Source organism: Perna viridis, chromosome 4, assembly GCF_037379345.1.
Source record: "Perna viridis isolate PV_CMFRI_1.1 ecotype Kerala chromosome 4, ASM3737934v1, whole genome shotgun sequence".
NCBI classification, from domain to species: domain Eukaryota; kingdom Metazoa; phylum Mollusca; class Bivalvia; order Mytilida; family Mytilidae; genus Perna; species Perna viridis.
The window spans coordinates 12,123,134-12,136,998 of NC_142448.1; the positions used below are offsets into that span (position 1 = coordinate 12,123,134).

The following is a 13,865-nucleotide window of genomic DNA, read 5'->3' on the forward strand; positions in this document are numbered from 1 at the left end:
TATTGATCATATGAATCCCATGTCTTCTATCTTGTGTAAATTATTGCACAAGAATATGTTATAAAGCCCCATGATCTAAAAGATGTTGTATACTGAGGTGTAGAACCCAAATCTCAATTAGTATGATGGGAGATACAAACACATATTTTTAAACTTGTCTGTAATTAGTTACTGAGTAAATTTTTTAAAGAGATTGTTGGATACAGCTTGCTGTACCAAAAAACAGTCATTGGTACAGGGCAAGCCATACCAGCCAAATTTTCTAATTTTTTCTAAACAATTATCACCAAGTAAGTTCTCTGGTAAAATACAGGTAAATGTGCACATACGTAGTACTAATTGTTTAACACATGTCCAAACTAAAATCTCTGCAAATATTGATTACACATACTATATTTTGCATAGTGGAATCCGTGAAAAAATCTTAAACTTTCATAGCTTGAAACTTTTGGACTGGATTGGTCAAAATTGAAGAAAATTTTAATATCTTTACAGCCCAAAAAGAATGTATAATTTAGAGTTCAGGGAATGTAACATAATTTAGAAAATTTCAAAGCCTTGCAATTCACAGAGTTATCACCCAAGGATAAAAAGGAAAATAGACACACACAACAAAGAACATGAAATAACCAAAATTACACACACAAAGAAACAAAAGTAAATGGAGAACCCGGACTCCACCAGAAACTGGGAGCATGGACCAGGGGCACTGGTAGGGTAAGTGTTCTCTACTTTTAGAAACATTTGCCGAGTTGCTCATAAAATGTCATGTTCAGGACAGACCAAAGAAAAATGGAAAACTATAATACAGGGAACAAGTGGGTTTTCATGGTGGATACACCTTAATGATCCACAAGTTCATGGTAAAGATCATAAAACTTCTGTATTGATGACTTTAATCTTGTAGCAACATAACCCAGTTCCAGAAGCCATATTGAAAGAAGTCTAGCATGGTACAAAAAGTCTGAATAGTTTCGGCAAGCTCAAGCATAATGTATAAGTTGTGATATAAAAAATCCATAGGAAGATGCTGAAGGGATGTTGCCAAAGATGATAGGCAAGTTGACAATATGGAATGAGAAGTCATTACATTTGTTGTATGGTTCGGTCACGAGTAAAAATTCCCCTTACAACATTTCATTACAAATAGCACTGGTTTACAGAGATCATGAAAATGTCTTCAGCAACTGTAAACACACTTCTAAGTAAGCTTTTTAAGGCTCTGACAACAAAAATAATAAATCTGTCTGTTAACAGACAATTTCGCCTTGACCAAAACCACATTGATTTAGGTCTAAAAATTTACTTTCTACCAGTAGTTCATTTGAAAAAGTGTCATCGTTCTGTTACCACAGATTTATTACTGTTCCTGTCAGGGCCTTTCAGAGCTTACTTACAGGCCTGTTTACACTTAGTGATATCTAAAAGTATTTACTACTGTTTAATAAGGTTATATGCTGGTGCATTTCACCATATCTGTTCCTTTTTCTATATTTACTATTTTGAATTAAGGTGATATGCTGGTGCCTTTGTTGTGTTCTGTTCCTTTTTCTATGTTACACAGGCATATATTTTTCACGTGAAATTCATGTGAAATTCACATGAAATTAACATGATTTTCATGTGAAATTCACTAAACATGAATTTCATGTGAACTTTTCGTGTGAATTTCATGTGAAGGCTCCATTCACCCGAATTTCACGTGAACTCTGTCCCTTAGTTTATTTGCTCAATTCAGGTGAAATTCATGTGAAATTCGTGTGAAAATCATGTGAAATAATTTTGCCTGTGTACCTATTATAATGTTCATATCAATAAAGAAAACTTCAAACTAAAGAAGACATGGAAAAACAACATAAAAAATACATGTAGCAGATATTTACCATAATTAGGCAGTTAGCTCCAGTAAAGTACCAGCCATTTCTGTTATGGTCAACCAGTTTTGCAATATAATCCATTTCCTCAGTACTATACACTTCTACTAAAGTTCCCCCCATATTATTACATATTGTAACTGCATTTTCATATGATCTTTTTATTTCTTTCACATTATAGCAGGATGTTTGTGTCTGTTCCCAACCTTGTGGACATGTTAAGCCACCTATATTATGTGAAATAGATAGTTTTTTCTTCAGTGCAGTAAATCCAACTATAGACTTACAGTGATACTAGGATAACCCATAGGTCAAAAATTACAACGTTCCTAAAGTAATGTACTAATGATAGTATAGAATATATCAGGAAATTTTCGATAAGCCTTTTTTTTCACAGTTGGAGAGGGAAAATAGCCAGTTAAATATTTGCTGTCTTCAAATTTTGCGTTTTACCAAAACATACACAAAAAAGTTCAACATGCATAAAATATAAGAAAGATTTAAACAAATTGATAAAAGGAGGTTCACATCTTCAATATGTATACCAGTATAAAAACATAGTAAAAAGTTTGAATAACTTTGGTTAATATTTTGGCGTTACAAATTACACATAGAGGTACCCCCTATGGGTGACAGACAGTTAGACTACTACACCGGCTTTTACCATTGGTGACACAGGTATAACTTGCTTTCACTGTCAGTAACTCAGGAAAAAAAAAACAATTTTAATCTTGCAGATAATTTACTTCACCATGTCATGTAAAGAGCTAATTCATAGCTATTTATCTTTTAGGATTTACTAACAGGGGTGTTATAAAGACATTGATATGTCAAACAATGTATTAAGATTTTTTATTCTCATGAAAATCACAAAAAAATTAATGTTGACAAACAAAATGGTTGGTAGTTGAAAAAGATAAAAAGCTTCTTGGAAATGCTGTTTCACATTTGAAAATGAAAAAAGTAATGGTTGAATGCAATTATCTTATTATGATCATTGTACTTGTCACTGTAGGCTAAAACAATAACAATGCTCAAATTTTAATATTAACATTTTTTTCTCATAAGGCTAAATACAAACCCACAACACATTTAGGAACATTATCCCATTGTCCTGATTCCAAACAAGTCATAGTTGAGCTATAAGCAAGTGGAATTGCATATCCAGGATCACATTCAAATGACAAAGTGTCACCAATAATGGCAGGATCTGGTACATTACCAACTAGATATCCATTCACAGGGTTGTATGGCCTTCTACAGCCTGAAAAATAAACAATTAGTCACAAACAAAGAAGAGTTTTCTCAGACTTAAGTAATTTTGAGATATCTATGGTGCCAATAACTCAGAAGTCAAGATGAGAAGACAATTTGGGGCTCTATAAGACAATGCTACCTGACCTATAAAGGTGAGTAGAAGACTATTTTGGAGCTCCAAATGTGCATGTAATCTGAATTGTCAAAGTGAGTAATATTGTTTCTAATCCATAAAGTATAACGTTATCTGAGCAGACAAGGTGAGTATATGATTAATTTGAGCTCTGTAAGGTGTGACACTTGAGAGGTTAAGATGACAAAAACACAATTTGAAGTTAAATAAGGTGATGTCATGCGCGAGATTAAAGTTAGCAGAAGACAATTTACAGCTCCATAAAGTGATTTACCAAAGAAGTAGAGGTGGGAGGAAGAAGGCTATTTAGAGTTACATAAATAACCTGAGCAGTATTGGGTATATGATGATTCTGGTGAGTATAAGGATTATTTGTAGATCTATTAGGTGATGTCACCTGAGAACTATTTGTGAGTACCAGTACATGTAATAGAAATACTAGGAATAAGTTCACAAAAAGGATGATCGTCCTGGGGTTGTTTGCAGGAGGTACAAGGAATGACTTGTTCAGTGATGTATCTCATGCGAAACAGGTGTGTAGAAAGATTATCTGAGAACATCAGGAGTAGTATAGAAGAGTATTAGGATTCTTTGGAGACTTATAGATTCTTTGGAGACCTATGGATTCTTTGGAAGTTATTTTGGAGTGTCATTTGTGTGTAATTTTTTAGACAATGTCACTTTGGTAATGTCAGTGATATTGTTGGCTTTTTTCAATAATACCTCATCATTTTTTATTTGGAAAAATATGTATTATTTTCACAAATTGGGAAATTTGAAATAACTGTACAAAACCTTGAGTTTGAAGTTAAAATGACTGATTTTACAGAAGATGACAAGAAAAGATAAGCCATTAATAACTAATTAATGTACCCACGATAATTTTCAACAAAACACTAAATCCTACCCATCAACTTCTAGTATATGAAGATCCTGGGTGCATTCATCAGTCTAAGAACTTACCTTGATATCTTATAAGGGAATTACCAGTACACATGAGTACAAGAACTATCTGGAGATCCAGAATGGACAATTACCCGAGTCATATTCATGAGTATAAGTACTATCTGGAGATCCAAAAAAGGCAATTACCTGAGCAGTGTTCCTGAGTATAAGACTATCTGGAGATCCAGCATGGACTATTACCAGAGCAGTATTAATGAGTATTAAGACTTTCTGGAGATCCAGTATGGACAATTACCTGAGCGGTGTTCATGAGTATTAGGACTATTTGGAGATCCAGTAGGGACAATTACCTCAGCAGTCCTTTTGAGTATTAGAACTATCTGGAGATCTAGCAGGGACAATTACCTGAGCAGTATTCATGAATATAAGGACAATTTGGAGATCCAGTAGGAACAATTACCTGAGCGGTATTCATGAACATTAGGGCTATCTGAAGATGCAGTAGGGGATTTTTCCGCAAATAATTTACATGTCTTCGTCTCAAGAAAGTAGTTAAAGCTCAAGCATTCTCTGTGATACTGGCACTTCAAGAAGCAAGCTGTATCTGCCAATACTGGATAGTACTCTCTGAATGGAGTTGAACCTGTGTATTTTTTGTTCCCATCAAAGAATATTCTATCTAAAAAAAATAAATAAAAACATTATTTTAACAAAACAATACTGGTGTAATGAATTAGACATTAAAAGCCTGTCCGTAATTTTGAAAATGTTATCTTGATCTGAATTAAAACCTCACTAAGTGTGTCTGACAGAATAGAGTAATTATCAAAATAGCTTAAACTTCAAGTAACTATTCACACTGTGACACAATCTCCTTACTATAACTAGTTACTATGAGTGGTAGGAACTACTGAGAACAATATTATCTGATCTTTGTTAAATCTTTTTGAACCAACACTCAGTATATTGACAGAGTGTGAATACAGTAAGGGGCAGTATGCTAAGACTTTGAATTGTGGCACATACAACAAAACATATTGAATCAAAGTAACAATTGTACACAGTGTAAAAAAAAACAACAAAACGTTGACCCAGTGGTCTGAGAGTTTGACAAATAAATGCATACTAATCACTACGAGATCTCTATAATTTACTTTGTCTCACTTTCTAATTCTGATTAAATTCCAAACACTTCAAATGTCCATGTTAAACTTAGAAACATTGTATAGTCATACTTACTATCTACCAACTGACAGAGAGATCGGAAAACAGCTGGATAATCACATCTGTTAGCGACATCATATCTGACTCCCAGTGCTGATACTCGGAGAGTAACACATTTCTCCATGTTATACCAGTTTGACTTAATCACATTCCTCCATGGAATCTGGGACAGATCAGATATGTTTAAGTAGGATGCACCATAATGAATAAATGTTCCATTCTCAAATCTGTACCCACTCCAGAACCGAATATCTGAAAATGTGCATCAAAATTCACTTTGTATGATATTTGTGTGTAAAAACCTCCATGTATACAAATTCATAACTGTATTGAAGCCGATTATTTTGTTCTTTCGAAGTTTTTTTCGTTTGCATAAGACTTGTGAACTTCTCATTATAAATTTGTGATGCTCAAAACTTTGCCATATGCAAATTAAAATTGATTTCTATGTAATAAGAAAACTCATATAGTCATTATTTAGTTTTGAAAAGAGATTTCACTGTTGACTTTAATCAAAATAAAAAAAAAACCATCTTACCAAACATTCATTTAACTTTTGGTAAGACCATTTATAGTGATGAATTATCTATAAATCCCCAAGTCATTCCTTTATAGTAATAATTTCAATTTAATTTTAAATTTTCAATTTCTGTAAAGTACACATGCCTAAATTAAATAAGCCCTACTTAAGCATTGTCTTAGAAAGAAGTACTGGTAAAGAAAATCAGCTTGTGTGGGCAAACTCTAATTTTGGGAATATTTCATGAATTGATTGATCAATTAATTGACTGGAGTTTAGCGCCCAATCAGCAATATTTCAACTATATCCAGGCCATGAACATGAAATGGATGATAAAATAAATATGAAATGATGGTGAAATGAAAAATGATAAGGAACACAAAGATATTTCACGGAAGTCTAAATCCTTTGACCCTGCAGACAGATAATAAATCAATCAATCAAACTTATTTCGGCTATCAATCATAATTACAATATAAAACAGGTATCAGGAATTTAAAAACTGTCTATATGCAATACACATATTATCGTATATAAAAGTATATTCTCATTGCCTGGGATAACAAATGAATTCATCATCATCATTGTTACGTGCCATCGATTGCAAATGTTGTTTTACTGATGTTTTGTATGAAGATTTCTCAGAAATATTTTAAATAGAAATTAGCGGAGTATTTCAATCTATTGTAACATTTTAAAACTATTTTTGACATAAATGTTTATGTTTGGATCATGAAAGTTCATATGAGTTGTGTTTCTTGTATGAGTATGATTCAGATGAAACCTGATAAATAACTGGGAGCATTGCCTTGAAAAATATTGAAAACATGGTTAAATTAAGCTGTTTGATTCTGTTTTCAACAGAAAGCATATTGACACTGTCTAATACATTACAGTTCATGCTAGCTCTAGGCCCCAGATCAAGAACGAACCTTGCAAATTTATTTTGTAATATTTGTAGTTTCTTTGCCATCCCCTTCCCAATACTACTATACCAAGATAAACAGAAATAATCAAAGTAGCACTGTATTAATGTAGTTGCGAGAGTCATTTTTGATCTACAGTCTAGGCTTTGGCATTTCTATACAAAAATTTAAGTATTGCGTTAACCTTTTGGACAATGTAATGATATAATCACAATTAAAATACTTGTCATTTTGTAATGATATAATCACAATTAAGATACTTGTCTATAGATAGGCCTTAATATTTCAGATAATCAGTAGAACTGATGACATGATTTAACATTTAACACAGAAAACTGATACAAGTTTTATCTTCTTTGGTGCACAGAACAGCATACATTCAATTATTCCTAGATGGAGCGAAAGTTTATTACTGATAAGCCAATCAGAACAACTTTACAAAACATTCCCTACTTTATTCAATATAATATTTGGATCTTTATGACTAAATAAAATTATCATCATATTAAGATATGATTCAAACCAATTATTACCTCCGATATGATCAAGTAAATATATAAGGCACATGTCAGTGGAATAATGACTCCTGAACCCAGACCGTATACTATACAAGAAAGACAAATGAACAAACTTATAAAATTCTGGAAAGGGATAAATTAATGAATACATGCCCCAACTCTTTAAATTATTGATTATTGTAAAGCTTAACCCTGGCACTACATGTACAATGTAAGTAAGTTCTCAAACTGGGCAAAAAAATGCTTATAACTAAAAATACTGTGAGCAAGCCCACAAAAACAATACACCTTGTTTAAGAGAAAATAAATCATGTTAGAACCATTTAGTGTCACTATTTCCTTTTTATACAAGAGATAATGATTGTCATCTTTAATATACAAATCTACATATGATGGAACTAAACTTTCTATCATGTTTAAAAAATCCATCAACTGGTTTAGGACTTGCACTTACAAGGTTTTTTTCATGTAAAATACTAAGTAAGAATCAGGCTTCAAACATTAATTAACATCCTTCATGCGAGTCAGAAAACTGTAGCCATTGTTGGTCAGTATATTAAATCTTTTAGGGACCAGTTAAAGAAAGAATTTCTCACTGAAGACCAATAGAATGGCTTTGGTTTGGGTTTTTTACAGTTTGGCAGAATTGTTGACTCCTTGTTACATTCCCTGTCTATTTCTATAAAGTTAAATTTAAAGCGGTCAGTTGCACTCACAAGATATGTGGACAGACAAATGCACAGACTGTATGACAGACAGTGTAATTCCTATGTACCATCTAAACTTTGTTTTTGGTGTAATAATTAGCACTCTGTATTTGAATATGATATTACCATATCCTGAAACTCCATAATTAGTCTGTAGAATTTCTTCCCAATCTTTTGACAATACAGTTAGCAGACTACCTCCTTCAGTTTCACATTCTGCTATAGCATACTCCCATCCTTTGGCTGCTAATGTTACCAGTGTAGAATCCTGAACAACCAATTTACCTGCCACAATGTAAAGCACCTCTGATATAGAATACAAATAAAGTCAATATATCAGAAAAATAACAATATTTAAAGATTTGAAACATCACTTTCATTACAGGGCACATTGAAATTCTACATACCTATTTCAGAGACAATTCTTTCATATCTTATATAAAAATATAAGGAATTTCTGTTTTTTTGTTGATTGACAAATGGCCTCACAGTTCAAACGAACCTGAAGGTGAAAATGATCCAACTTTTGACTTTTATTTAAAGCATGTTTCTCAATTATTACAATGTGGTAAGATTACATTTTAGCAAAATAGCTAAGATAGACTTTTTGTAAACATACATTGAAGTAAATGCTATAGTGATGATAAGGTCAGCAAAATAATGAAAAGATATCTGGCTTCCATTACCCAATATGGAAAAAAGTTGGCTGTGCACTCAAAGAACATACAGTATGTACATCATCATGTACAGCAACAAAACTTTTACACTCAGTAATAAAAAAAATGAAAAAAACATAGCTATTCTTTAATTGACCATAAGAACTTAATCTTTATCTTTATAAAAATCACTTTATTAAAATAATAAAGCAATGTATTGACAGTTATTGTACACAGGAAAAATTGCACCATGCATTTTACACATGTTTTTATTTACATATGTAATATGCATGGTAACCATGTGTTTTACACCTGTTTTGGACCTACATGGGAACTATATGTGAAAATACATGTATTTTATGCATGAATTCAACCATGCATAAAACACTACACAAGTAAAACACATGTTTTGTTATCACACATAAAACATGTTTTGTCCCCATATCTTCAACATCTATTTTAAGATATGATTATCCTCTTACTGACCATGATATATTTATGAGCTTCATGCCAAAATCATGTTGTCAGCTTTTCAGAAAAGAACAGAACAAATTTAACATAACTTATTTTAATGTGAAATTGATTAGAAATTCATGTTAACAAGTCTTTGTAAGAAACTTGACTGTATATTTTTTTTCATAAGAGAATGTGTAAAATTTGCATTACAAAAAACTATGAAATTTGAAGACTCCAGAGCAACTACATTGTGTACATGTACAAAGTATGTAAATAGCACATGTACTGTACATGTATGTGATTAAATCGTCATGAATGAAACAGCAAATTTTTATTTCAATAATATACCTCAAGCAATACAAAAGGTAATGGTTGGGGTCGAAGAGTTTGCCGAATTACATGCGACAACAGGGGATTGTAATTTTAAAACTACTTAAGTACAATAAGTACATGTATCACAGTATTAGGATCTGCAAAAAAAAAGAGACCATATAATATAATAAAATGAAAAAAAACACTGTTTACATGTACATACAAATTGACAAAACATCTGTAATAAGAACATAGGACCAAATGTGTCAAAGACCAAGGATTTCAAGACAAAGAAATTGTGCTCGTAACCGCAGGTGCTTGTTTCTGTCTATGTGGGGGAAATACTATCAAACAAGGGTGGACTATCAATGCCCAAGTAGAGCATTGATAATCGACCCATGTTTGATAGTGTTTCGCCCACATAGACAGAAACAAGTGCCTGTGCTCGTAACACATGTAAGTTTGGCTGAAAATAAATTAAATCACTGGCTACATGGCATGTACAAATCATACATGTATCAAATACTACCTAAAAATGTAAGAAAAATAAAAATAATAGGTCAGAAATTACTTTTAATTATGGTTCAGTGAAGTTCTGTCTTAGTACTCTTAGTCTTTCTCTGTGTGTGTTATGGTGATTTCAGACATTTGGTTGACTGCATAGGTGAAAATTCTTTGACACTTCAGAGTACACAATTTTGCCAGTAAAAATATTCTAGGTACAAAACCTGTACTCAGAAATATACAGAAAAAGATCTAACTGTTCATTCTACATCACCAAATGACCGTACTCCGGAAATAAACTATTCAGGTACGAGAACACAATTAATTCCCCTTGGTTTTCAAATATAGTTCCAACTTTGGTAGTAGGTACCTTCCGCATTTTTCATATTTTTACTGGAAACCTATTTGCTGAAGTTTTGCCTCTTAATTGGTAGAAAATAGGTTAAAATTACATGGGATTTTTTTCATTAATCAATGCTGAGTAAAAGTTCAGTGGAAGAAGGTTAAAATTTAGGACTTTTAACTCAGTTCATTTGTAATGTTTACCCCATCTCCGAATTATATGTATTAATTTCAGAAAATGATGGTAAAATTTTCTACAATTTATATATAAAATCCTGTTTGTATATATCTTTAGGCCAGAGAAGTTTTATTCAGTTTGTGCCGGTGGAATTTTTTTAATCTGCTCAAATGTCTGTATTGAAATGCACTTGGAAATTAATTGCTGTCTCGTGCCTAATAAGGGGGTTGCCTGGGTATCAGAAATTTTATTTGCTAGTATTTGCTGGGGGTAATTTGGTGTTTATTTTCAAGAATTCAGTAAATCTACATGAAATAATAAGATTTTGGCCCTTTATTCTCTATTTTCTGAAATTAAAATAAAAAATATGGTTTCTATGGGATTTTCCATTGAAATTGCACTTTTGCTAGGGTGTTAGGTATGAAATATAGACCAGTGGGGAAAATATTGTACAGCTTTGAGTTTTTCTCCACTAACTATACACTAGGAACATCAAATCAACAAAAAACATACTTTATGAACAAGGTTTAGGCAGAAATCTGACAATTTAGTGTAATTTTTATGAACCCAGTCAATGAAATATGGCAAAATCAGGGGTTTTCACAGCCTTGTCTTAGGATCTATAAAATCATAGATATGTGTTTTATTGGTCTGAACCTTTTGTATTTGTTAGTAAATAATATAAATAATGTGAAAAAAAACCTTATATATTCATTCCATTGATATTCATGCATCTAATGTAAGTCACTACATGTATATACCTTGTGATGTCTCAAAAACACCTAATTTTAGAGTACCGCATACACTATAAGGTTTCAAAAATGACATTTTTTGTAGAAAAACTGGTAAAATACAGCTGACTGTCTGCCTAGTTACCTGATAAGCTTAGAACCTAACATTATTTTACATTTGTTTCAGTTTTTTTATCATTCAAAACCCAAATAAAGGCTAACTTTTAATATCGGACACAATTGCACTTGAACAAGCTCTGTACAGCTCTGGTTTAAATTGATCTGGAGTGACAGTTTTAGCTTTGAAACCACTTTTTATTGTTTTCAATGTACATTTGATATGTGTAGACCACTTTATGTTTGAAGTTGATCAATTTTAGTCATTGTCAGCATCATAAAATGAGTTTTCATGTGTGTACCCTATACATGGTCTAAAAGTGCATTGACCACGGCCACATGTATAAAAACCCAATTTTTGGCCTTAAAGCAGCTGGAACTTGAGTGAACTGAACTTCATTGCATCAAATACACATAATATTATGCAACCAATGCAAAAAATCACAAAAATATTGCATTTAAAAAGAAAATGTACATTTTAGAGGGGCCTTATTTCCTTCGACCATAGGACATGCGAGTCATGCAATGTACCACAGATACTAAATTTGCTATAACTTATATATTTTTCAACTAATCATGATGAAACTTTGTACTTGAAGTCAAAAAAGGTTCATCTTGACACGAGTGCAGTTTTTATTCAAAGTGAGCACATTTATTGATCTAAAAGGTACGAGAACACAATTAATTCCCCTTGGTTTTCGAATGTAGTTCCAACTTAGATAGTAGGTACCTTCCGCATTTTTTCATATTTTACTGGAAACGTATTTGCTGAAGTTTTGCCTCTAATTGGTAGAAAATAGGTTAAAATTACATGGGATTTTTTGTTCATCAATCAATTCTGACTAAAAGTTGTGATTTGGTTCAGTGGAAGAAGGTTAAAATTTAGGACTTTTAACTCAGTTCATTTGTCATGTTTACCCCATCTCCAAATTATATGTATTAATTTCAGAAAATGATGGTCAAATTTTCTACAATTTATATATAAAACCCTGTTTGTATATATCTTTAGGCCAGAGAAGTTTTATTCAGTTTGCGGAGTTTTTTTATTCTGCTCAAATGTGTATATTGAAATGCACTAGAAAATTAATTGTGGTCTCGTGCCTTCAATAAAGCAGGGGAAGTAAGCAGTACACTTAGTCATTTCGACCCACATGAAATATGGCTCCTTTACGTATCTTTTTCTCGTAGGAAGTCAACTTGTCTTTTATTATTTCGATATACAGAAATAATGCCGTCATGGAAATAAATCAACGCCAAGTGAAGTTCAACACAGAAAAGAAGGGAATTATATTTATTCTCGGTCAATTTTGGAACGACTAATTACTGGACCGAATCGTCCTTACCCCTACAATCTCGACCTTGCGCGTGAGCGAGTTAAAATAGTGATCCGATTTACCGGTAAGAACCACGATAAGCACCACGGGGTCTACAAAGGAACACTAAATTAATTTTGTATTTATTTCGTATAATTTTGAATAAAATTTATCAGAAGAATCATATCTGTGTTATTAATCGTTTTTTTATTGACGAAGTCTTACAGAATTTTAAATGTGGTTGACATTATATAGCACCACCAAAAAGAGCGATGCACCATATACAAGCCTTTGAGCTTTTCTCAGCTCTTTTGTATCCAAATTGTTCGATGAAATATAAATAAGAAAAATTTATGAAAGTCCATCCAGTGGTTTCAATTTTACAAAAATAGTAAAATTATTTTTCCATGTCACAGCAAGCACCACCGAAAACAGACAAAGCATCATAGTCTGTGAGTTAATAATAATTATTTTAAAAATGATAAAATCAAGTTTTCTTTGTCGTGGTATCAATGTCAGCACCATCGAAAACAGGCAAAGCACCATAGCCTCTGGGACTCCATAAATGGTCACGACCTCTCTGACCCTGGACACAAATGGTCTATCAAACCTCTGCACAGGCCATGTAATTCATTCTTAAACACAATGAGTTCATTATCTCTAAAAAATGATAAAAGCAACTACTTGTTACAGTATCTTCATTAGCACCACCGAAAATTGGCAAAGCACCACAGCCTCTGGGACTCCATAAATGGTCTAGACCTCTCCGACCATGGACTCGAATGGTTTATTAGTCCTCTGCACATGCCATGCAACTCGTTGGTTTGCTCCACGAGTTCATTATTTAAAAAAAATGATAAAATTAAATTTTCCTTGTCACAGTATCCTTATAAGCACCACCAAAAGATGAGCAAAGCACGACGACCTCTCGGGTTCAATATATGACTCATTACTATCCAATTAGGGTCTGGAGCCAAGCGGAAAATATAAATTATGCATTATCCAAATACAAACTGATAAAGTTAAGTCATTTCACACATAACCCGCCAAAAAAGTTCTTAGCACATCGAGGCTTGTGGATCAAACGTATGGTCCAATCGATGTACAAATGGACCAATGGTTCCATTAGATATGTGTCAAGGATTCTATAAGGGTCAAGCGCCCAGCAGACCGCCGTAAATATATGGTGCA

General features: G+C 32.7%; 1 protein-coding gene across 1 annotated transcript in view; it reads right to left on the reverse strand.

Moving 5' to 3' along the window:
* Window positions 1-12,057, reverse strand: part of LOC148618876 (uncharacterized) — a 90,669-nt gene extending 78,612 nt beyond the window's left edge. Inside the window, exons 1-6 of the mRNA XM_088578207.1 lie at window positions 10,061-12,057; window positions 8,192-8,350; window positions 5,410-5,646; window positions 4,631-4,849; window positions 2,956-3,138; window positions 1,884-2,101 (exon numbers count right to left, since the gene is read on the reverse strand). Of these exons, the coding sequence (XP_088434333.1) occupies window positions 1,884-2,101; window positions 2,956-3,138; window positions 4,631-4,849; window positions 5,410-5,518 (729 nt within the window). The 5' untranslated portion in view covers window positions 5,519-5,646; window positions 8,192-8,350; window positions 10,061-12,057. The remainder of the gene's footprint in view (window positions 1-1,883; window positions 2,102-2,955; window positions 3,139-4,630; window positions 4,850-5,409; window positions 5,647-8,191; window positions 8,351-10,060) is intronic.
* Window positions 12,058-13,865: the final 1,808 nt, after the last annotated feature.